The 10,241-nt window shown below is 33.7% G+C and overlaps 1 protein-coding gene across 1 annotated transcript in view; it reads left to right on the top strand.

The window, feature by feature from the left end:
• CPT1A (carnitine palmitoyltransferase 1A) overlaps window positions 1-8,271 on the top strand; it is a 78,804-nt gene extending 70,533 nt beyond the window's left edge. Inside the window, exons 19-22 of the mRNA XM_035898876.1 lie at window positions 2,140-2,231; window positions 3,570-3,672; window positions 5,205-5,342; window positions 7,499-8,271. Of these exons, the coding sequence (XP_035754769.1) occupies window positions 2,140-2,231; window positions 3,570-3,672; window positions 5,205-5,342; window positions 7,499-7,567 (402 nt within the window). The 3' untranslated portion in view covers window positions 7,568-8,271. The remainder of the gene's footprint in view (window positions 1-2,139; window positions 2,232-3,569; window positions 3,673-5,204; window positions 5,343-7,498) is intronic.
• The last annotated feature ends 1,970 nt before the right edge of the window (window positions 8,272-10,241 follow it).

Here is a 10,241-nt window from a genome sequence, read left to right as displayed (position 1 = left end):
CGGAAGAGTAAACCAGGGACATTCAAGTTAAAGGTCATGTTCCTTTACAAAATTCAAATGCTCATTCAGTTGCTGTAATGTTAGGAAGAAAAAGCCAAGGAAGAGTGCACTGGCATATGTTTTTTAGTTTTTATTTGCTTGAGCTGTCTTCTGTTTTACTCATCTTCACAGCAAGTGAAAGAATTAAGTCCAGAAATTATATCTGAAAGTTTTTAGGGACTGATCTCTTCAACTTTTGAATTAAGCTGTCCTTTGGCTTCTTTTTTTATTATTATTATTTCTTTAGATGTACAGGTATAAGATTCATCTTGTAATCTTACTATGACTGATGTTTGCCTTTTTCTGCATAGTCTAGAATGCTCATGTACTTACGTGCAGTTCTTCACCAGGACTTACACAAAGACTTACTCTTACAGCTATGGTTTTCTCCATGAGTTTTTAGTAATTTTTTTTCATAAGCTAAAGGCCTCTGTTCCAGATGCTGTCTCAGAATTCTGGAAATTTGTAAAATAAGAACTCATTATAAATATATTTAATTGTTTCCGATATTTTTCTTGTTTTATCAAAATATTTTAAGTCAATGACATTTGCATTTAAATGTACTTGATGTCATAGAGTAAAAACATCCTATGCTCAAATTCCTAGCTCACAAATTGGTGGTGCATTCTTCTGTCATGGGTATTTTTGTGTGCTCAGGTTTTTATTCTTGTTTTTCTGCAATGAGAAAAACATTTCTGGAGAGAAAACTTCTAGGTCCTTCATTGACACTATTCATTGTAGTGTAAGTTTGGATTCAAAACTAAATTGTAGGAGAAAGTGCTAACAGAGGACAGAGCCTCAGGTAATTTTTTTTACTTAACAAAAGAAGTTGAAGATACCAATTTGCCTGTATACTTAATTCAAAAAATATTTTTGCATAAATGAAACTTTATACACTGTGAGTAGTTCTCCTGCCTTCAGGTAAATGTCATCTTTTCAGATGTGGACGACCCTGTAACAGCTGTACTGGGGCAGTTTTTGCCTGTTCCAGGTGAACTGGTTCTGAATGAACAAGAGGTATGGAAGCTTTATCCTTTAAACTTGTTAAATACAAGATAGGCTCTTTTTCCTTTTCTTAAGACTGATTGTTAAGTCTATGTTGGGAAGTAAAAATCGTATGCATTTTCTAAAGACAGTTTAGCTAGTTTGGACAGATTAGTTTTGCACTCAGTATACTTTCTGTATATAAAGGTTTCTGCTTTCAACATTTTCTAGAAGTAATACCAGAATTAAAAAGAAAAAACGAACTGTTTTCCATAAAAAAAATAAATTTATTCCAGTTTTGGAACCTTGAATTTGGTATTATATAGATAATGTTATTTTTGAGAACTATTTAAAGACTATTCTGGGACTGAGGAAAGCACAGGCGGTATATCTGGAAATTGGTGCCTAAACATTCTGGAGCAGTAATGTAGACAGGCTTTTAATTCTTTTCTGTCTTTATCCCCAAATAGTAATTTCCTAGATTTCTTCTCTTGCCTTAAATATATTAATTTTCCTCTTTTTTATGGTCAGCTAGATTAATCATCTATTAAAATAACAGTGATTTACAATTATTCACTGCCCCTCCATTACCGGTAATATCAGTGTAATCCTAATTGTTCTTTCCTTGTCTCTCTCTGTAACCAGGCCCTTATTAATCATATGTCCGAAGAGACAACAGATCTGCAGTGTGTTTTTTTGGCCTGTGAGCTGATTCTTTTTTTAAATTTTGCTTAGTCTTGAACTAATTAGATGTCATATTGTAGCTCAACATAATGTAAATGATCAAGTCACTAGCCAATTTCAACTGACTACTGGAATTAAAAGTAACTGAACCTAGAATTATCAGTAAATTGAAAATAGTGTGCCAACACTGCAGCACTGAAAGCTCGTTTTGGTTATTTGCACTGGGAGAAAGGGGATTCCTTTTATACTGAATGGCTTCCAAGAGGAGATGCAAGCTGTTTTTATGACTCTACTTCTATGAGTTTTTGTCAGTAACCTTAGCAATCGAATTATCCCTGAATCATTTTCTTTGTGTTACTACTTCTCTGTTAACTTACAAGAGTATTTTTTAAAAGGTTAACATAAACAAAATATGTGTTTTATCTTGAACAGTTTGAAAATGGACCCTTAGAACCAGTAGCTAGCACTGCCACATTGCATCTAGAATCAAATCTGCACGGGCCAGTAAAAATGACCTCAGATGGGTAAGACACATGAAACTCCTTATATCCATGATGACTTTTGAATTTTAAACTGAATTTTAAACTCCTAGACATTTTCATGTTGCAAAGTTGCTTCTCTCTTGTAACAAGAATGCAGTTCTGTAAGAATGCTTTGCATATATACCTTGGTAATCATGATGCCAGTTGCTGACGGTCAAGACTATGTAGCGTGATTTCAGGTTTTCTTAGGATCAGTGCAGTTGTGCTGTCCATTTGCCTGAAAAACATTTAATTTTCTAAGTTAATTGATATGTTTCCAAATCTAATTAACATGTATTTAGCCTGTATTTCTAACACTAATGGAATTATTTTAATAATATTTAATTGCAGATCATTTTTAAATAAGAGGCAGATGCAACCCCAGTGTGAAAGGTGAGAGAGCTTTCCAGCTGCACAACCATTACCAGGTTGTATGACTAAGGGCAGAGCTGCCCCAAGTAATGACAGCTGGTGGATAGAGGGAGATTACAGGTTGTTTATTCTCTTTTTTTTCATACACTCTGTGAGGCCACACTTATTAAATAGCACCAGTATTGGTGTAAAAAAATAAAATCAGTATTTATTGTTTCAAAACTATAGAATAATTAGATTTCATTGTAGTTGTATTTGTATTTTTTTTGCTAATTTTTTCCCCTTTTTCAACCTGTGTAGCTTACCTTTTGGTCTAGGTGTTACAAAGTCTAAGAAACCATGTAACTGCACAAAATCTCAGTGTCTTAAATTGTAAGTAATAGTTTATCAACATTTAATAAATGCTAATGACAGTGTATAGATGAAAGGACAAACATACAAGAAATGTATTCTTTAAAATGAACAGTACATATGTTTCAAAAATTACTCATCTGATACTGAGTTAGAAAGATCCACAGTGGATGTAAACTGGGGTCACGCAAGCTCAGAATTTGGTACAGAGATGAAGGTGATTGCATATAATCCAAAGCATGAAAAATAAAAAAGAGAAGCTAGAAGAATTGTTCAGAGCATACCTGGAAAATCCTTTGTAGAATGTAAATGCTGTATACTAAAATATATATTTCTCTGTCTTGCTGCTACTTTCATACATAAATAATATGCAAGAGATGTATACACAATAATTCAAGTTTGATTCATTGATGGACTGGGTGTGTTTTACAAAATATAAAATTGGAAGAGAGAGAAGCTCCTTGTCTAGGTTTGAATATGATTAAATTATAGAGAAAGGAACGTTTTTCATGAGTAGAAACTGAAGGTTCTGCCTAGAAGTAGAATTTAAATTCTAAAATTTACACTTAAACCAGTTAATCTTTTAATTTCTTATGTTATTTTCCATGTTAATCATAGATATTGTGATTGCTTTGCCAATGGTGATTTTTGCAACAACTGCAACTGCAATAATTGTTACAACAATCAACTTCATGAAACTGAGCGATTTAAAGCCATTAAGGTAAAAAAAACAAAAGAAAAAAAGTACAGTGCACATTGGTATCAGCTTAATGTATGAAAAATATAGCAGAATTGTTTTTTCATTTAGTTACAGTATTTGAAATATGCTATTTTTAACCTAAATAAAGCTAAGTGTTGCCTCTGTATTATTCTTACATAAAGAAACTTAGGGATTTCTTCCCCTCCTTTTATAAAACTTCTGATACTTTAGAATAAAACTAGTGATGTGTTAACTGAATGATAATTTTTATTCTTGGAAGGAAGTATTCAACCCCAATTTAATTTCAGAATTTTTTTTCACTTGAAGGAAAATCTACTGTATCCCGAAGTCAGATAGTAATTAAAGGAAAACAGATTATTACTGTCCAAATTATTATTCTCATTGACAGTTCCTCTGCAGTTGTCTGTGTTAGTCTTCCTGGTTGACCCATGCAGCAATGCAAAGTTGGCTCTCCTGGCAGTGACACTGAATCCTGCACTGTTGAGAAGCAGGTTGCTTCTACATTTGAGGACTGATTTTATTAGTGGAATAAAGAATATTATGTGGGCTATTTTTTGTGTGTATATCAAACTGCACAATCTGGGCAATAATTTAATCTAATATGTATGTTATGTTTTCTAAGTTTTAAAGTGATAATGAAAAGTCTTATTCTACTGCTGATGCTTTAAGGATATATTAATGGCTTTGTGCTTCTCGTATGCAACTCTCCAGAACTCTTTCTGTATTGTTGGCATCATTTTGGGATTGTACAAGACATTGATCTAATTAGAGTTAGAGCTTTGCCACATCCAACCAGTCAAAGCCACATCAGTTTTTGCTGTCAATGTACAACAACTAGTTTTCAAATCAGATGCTCATCTGTAGTTCAGCTGATGGGGTTGTTGTTGTCTAAGCACTCCTTTCACTGCTGTAGGTGGCATCTTGTAAAGCATAATAGATCTTGCTTGTCACTGATGAAACACATACACTGGTCTTATATGTCACTGATGGCATACCTGTGCCATCCATAAATATTGTACATAAAGGGCATATAACTTGTTTAAACCTGCCTTTTAGTAGTCCATGGCATTGTGAGGTCTTGCGACCTAACTGAAACCTGCTGTTCCAATCCAATGCTGATTTCAGTGAATGGTCTTTGCATTAGGCCATTAATAAAACAAGATGTGTTTAAAACTTCTGAGATGTATGTTACTATGTATGCAAGTGTTCTTTCTTCACTGAGAACTTCTTATTTCTGGTGAAAGTAGTATCAGCAGTGAAAGAAAACCATCCCCAAGAGAATAGTAGATGGGTGATTTAGGTTATTCCGTAAAAACAATGGAAGTTGCTTCCTGTGGTAAAGCTAAGTCAGCTTAGTGTTCTGGAATCTTTGAATTCCTGTTCTCACATGCCATGGAAGACTCATTTATCCATGGGCTTCATACCACTAGAGTGGAAATTAAGAGCTGCTTTGTTAAATATTAGATCACAGTCATTCAGGTGTTTAAAAACATTTCTTTGAATTTCTCATAATCTAGCAATTTTTTGCTTAGGCCTGTCTTGATAGAAACCCAGAAGCTTTCTTACCAAAGATTGGGAAAAGGAAACTAGGAGAAATTAAACCTCACCATAACAAAGGATGTAACTGCAAGCGCTCAGGATGCCTCAAGAATTATTGTGAGTGCTTTGAGGTGAGTCAGGTAAACTTTCCTCTCATCAGTTACTACCTTAACATTGGCTATATTCTCTAACTAGTGGTTGCTAAAAATAATCACTTCTTTGCATTTTTCATCATAAAACTTTTTGAACATAGGAGGCACGGTCTCTTTCTTGTCATGTCTTTAAAGAACTGAATCTGGCTGAAGTTGATCAGCTAAAATTTTTGGTATCAGGAGCTCTCAGCCAATACCTTGCTCCGGAAGAAATGAGGAAAGATTTTCTGCTAATCCTGGTAGTTTCTTTGCATCCATGGTATTTTGTTATCTTGCAAAGTTATCCACAAATTGAGAGAAGGAGTGATTTGTCAATGAACAAGTTCTGTTCCACAGAACATCAATCTCCACAGAGAATCCATGGGAAAAAAACCTGTCTTGCTTCCTTACTGTATTGATACTAATGGTCTCACTCTGGGAGTGTCCAAGACCAGCACATCTAGAATAAGTCCCTCGTGGTATAGCTCTAATGGTTGCTCAAATGTATGTTTAATTTAAGATTTATACAATTTTTATTCTAAGTATTCTGTGTTTGCCAGGCTAAAATTATGTGTTCCTCTATTTGCAAATGCATTGGTTGCAAAAATTATGACAAATGTTCAGATGAAAAAAACCAGTTGAATGTGCTAAACTACATGGACATCGGAAATAATGAAGGAAATAGCTCGGTTTTAACATCAACATTCAAAACGTTACCAGAATTGAAGAAAGACAGGTGAATTTTTGGAAATAGCAATGCATAATCCATTGGTCTGACTTCATTAATTTTTTCATGTAACCATTATCATAATTGTTTAAGAAATAGTGAATAAAATGACAGATGGCTTATATACAAATAATTATTTACCTAGCATTTGTCATCTTGTTTTTATAAATAAAATGTCTAAAGGAGAGGTTATAACTATCCTTCAAGAATATAGTATACAGAGTTCAGGGATATATGTATTAGTTCTGCTTACAAAACAGCAGTTATTTATGTATTGATCACATATTTCTTTATCTCAACATCTTTTTCCCCTTAGCTTCTTTATGCTTTTTCTTTCAGTTTCTGTTCTTAAATTTTTCTCTGTTCAAGCCTTGATTTTTAACAAAACCTTGACCAAAGAAGTACTAAGAAAATTGTGTTATTAATATCTTTGTGGTGTTCAATTAATAAGCATGTTTATATCACTGCTTCTTTCCCATCTCTTCTTCCTTTGGTCCACCTCCTGTCAATTTTATTTGCGTTGGCAATTTGGATTGTAAAATATTCTAAGAAGGCCATACTGTCCTGATGTTGTTATGCTTTCTAGCATAGTTGTAGCTTAATCTCTATTTTTGGTTGCTTTATAGTAATTTAAAAATTAATTAAACCACCTCTTAATTGATTTTAGCTTTACTCCAGGCACTAAAATTTTCAGTTTGCATACATCATTTTCTTTGCTTCTTTGCATCAGCCATTACCTTGAAACTCTTATCTTAATTCCATTTTTAAAATACTTTCTGATGATCTATTTTAAAAATATTTTAATAATTTCTGCTGTTGGTAGTGTATTGATGGAGTAGATGGTGAAAAGTTGTGCCTTTGCTTGAATCACACAGTAGGATGAGTTATGTTATTAATATAGTAGAATGAGTTATGATGCTAACGATGGGTAGTTTCAAGAGTTTATTCTGCTAAGGTGCCATTCAGAGAAACCTTGAGGGGCTTGGTGCTGTTTCCTTTAACAGCAGTAGACTGAATTTACATTTAGTACCTCCTAGACTGACTAAGCCTTTTTAACATGTTTTCTTGTACATGAGAATCTGACTACTGCATGCAGATGGAGGAAGATGCTTGTTATTAAACCTTTCTCTATCTGCACCTGTTGGGCAGCATTTGCATAGATTAATTATGTAGTGTGAACAGAGTCTTCCACGTGATAAATTAGAAGGAACTCAGAAGAAATCTGTTAGAAGCCAGAAGAAATCTGTTAGAAGGAGAAGCTATTCAGTGTAGAACAGTGACATTCTTACAAGGATAACACAGTAACAGTGCAGCTACTCCGATGCAGTTCTGTGCGTTCCAACTCAACTGAGTTTTGCAGTTTGTCTTTTAAATTATTTTGTGTATTGGAAGTGGAGATATTTCATCCTAGTTTCTTTTCCCCTGTCAGGCAACCAGCTGTATGTATGTCTTGGGAAGAAGTGAAAGCAGTATGTGCTTGTCTCCTGGTGCACGCTGAAGAGGCAGAAAAAAGAGGTTACTCTGTCTGTCTAGCTGAGCGGATGATTATGGAGGAATTTGGGACATGTTTATCCCAGATCCTACGTGTATAATTAAAAACTAAAGGACTGAAGGTTGAATAACATTCAATGTATTATAAAGCCAATAAGTATTAATATTGATATGTTGCCACAGTATCTACAATTTTGCTACTTAGTGATTTTACTTTGAGCTTTCATAGGAATAATTTCATTGACTTCAGCTGAATTCTTTCTGAATTATGCTGGTGTAAGTGAAACCAGCACCACATCCACCATTTTTCTGAGTAAATTAATACTGTAGAAAGCTTGTTATATTTTCTACTAAAACAGATTTTCTCTGTAGTTAGGGATTTCTGAGCCGATTCTTCAGTCTTTACCTAGACTCTTATTAAAAGTAAGTTTAACTTAAAGTTACTTTATTGGATGTTTATGTGAGTAGAGATGCAGTGAAAACTGAGTAAGAATTTGCTATTTTAGTTTGATTATTTTATGAATTGTAAACCAATTGTGAAACCATTTCCAGTGGTAATAAGCAAATCTACTAAGTTTACCTTTAGGTCTTCTCTATTTTGGCAGGTTATTTCTACTGTCTGCAGATGTACTGTTTTTGGGAAACAGAGCAATGTTGTCAGTAGGTTTGGTATTTACTGTTGGGAAAAAAAACCCAACACACCAGACTTTGTTCAATATTAGATTTGTTAGATGAGCCTCATAAAGAATACTCCTATTGTACAAGAGTTTGTGATGGGAAAATCTTTTGTATACCCAGCATTTAGAATTGAAATTTGCTGAATCCTACATTTGAAATCCAATTTCGCTTAAAGCTTGGAATATCTTTTGCTTAATTATTCATTTTTTCTTATGTGGACATTTTCTGTGTCACATTTCTTCCTCTTGTCATTCTCACTATTGGGATAATAGTAGATTTTGTTTTGTCTTACAGGAGTAACCTATTTGCTGCCACGTTTCTGGAAAAGAAAAAAAATAAAAATTGTCATCTAAATGAATTGACAGATTATATAAAAATTAATGCTCTTTGTTTTTAGACATTTTATGCTAAGTTAATAATATATGCTTAGATATTTTTGACATTTATTCTGAAAAGAATAAAGATATTCTCCATGTCATGTTGATTCAAGAAAAATTCTTGCCAGGACAGCAGGTAAGACTGCATGCTATTTTAAAATTTTGCTTAATATGAAGGAGAGCTTTTTTTAGTGGTAGGTGATATGTGAATGGATTGCATTTTATATTTGTTTTTCACAACTACTGCTGGCGATCACTGAAGGTCACAGGAGAAAATGGATTCTCAAAGTGCTCCATAAGTGATATGGCACCACCTGTATGTTTCACCCCCTCCTGGGCCCTTCAATTCCTCAGATGATTTCTCATGGTTTTGGAATTAATACCTACCTAAAGGCATCATCTTAAAAAGTATTTGTCCCCAGATAGAATTACTGTGAGGTCATAAATCAGAAGAGCACACAAGGGCTGTAGAGTCAATAGACACTCCATAAATAAGAAAAGCATGAAGAAAAGAAGAAACCAGCCTGTATTGCTAAATCATGCTTTGAAATCAAATCTCAGAAATCAATTCATTAAAATTCCCAGTGGAGGTGAAGTTTAGTAGGATTAACACTAGTAAACAAGAAACCAGGATTAGGAATAGTGATATAAGTATGAATTAAAAATAACAATTAGGAATAGAAATACAAAATAAAATTAAAAAGTATTGGGTGGAGTAGAAAAATATAAATACATTGTAAAGGGAACTGTTAGAATCCTTGAAAAACTGAATTTAGTGTGATAGTCTCATCTTCAGATGCCTCTTAATTTGAATACACACAGCAGGAGACAATGCTATAATATGAAATGGCAAGTTATTAAGCCCAAAAGAGAGATGAGCTCAAATGATGAGGAAAAAATTATTAGAAAGAAAAATAGTAAGATTTTGACTAGTCAAGAGATTGGAAAATAATAAAGAAAGAGGAAAAGAACACAGGGGAATTTTAAAATGAATAGTACAGAGAATTAAAATGGAGTTAGAGTGGGAAAGTTAAGAAAATTCTACTGCCAAAAGTAAAGGGTGGGAGCATAGGGTAGAGATACAAACACTATAGTACGGGAAATAAATGAAGAAGACACGAGCTACAGCTTTGAGCAACATCCCTGGGCTCTTGTCTCTGATAAACATGATATATGTAATGCTGAGACTTTTACCCAGGGTGCCAGCTAAGAAGCCTTGAGGGAAGGTTTCTGGATTTTCTGCGTAAATTTTGACTGTATAAATTAGATGGGCATAAATGAAATTAGTACCAATTTGGTAATAAAAGATGAAAGGCACAAGAGTGTGTAAGAGGTTACACTGAAGCAACAAAACCCCCAAGTACTAGATGTAAAAAAGCTGAAATTAACTATCTTTTTCATTATAGAGAGGCAAAACGGGTTTGATTTAAAATTTTTTTATATTACAGATGGTATAAACTCAGTCTATAAAAACACTCCCAGACTCTGTGGTGACTGGGATTGTAATCATATTCTGAAAACAAAAAATAAATACAAAGCCATAGTTGGTAATATCTAATGTAATAGACAAGCTTAGCAGAAGCAATTCCTGTAATGAGCAAACTGAAAAACTCTGTCAAAGAGGGT

Source organism: Egretta garzetta, unplaced genomic scaffold, assembly GCF_000687185.1.
Source record: "Egretta garzetta isolate BGI_Z169 unplaced genomic scaffold, ASM68718v1 scaffold840, whole genome shotgun sequence".
NCBI lineage: Eukaryota > Metazoa > Chordata > Aves > Pelecaniformes > Ardeidae > Egretta > Egretta garzetta.
This window is presented reverse-complemented; position numbering and strand designations above follow the sequence as displayed.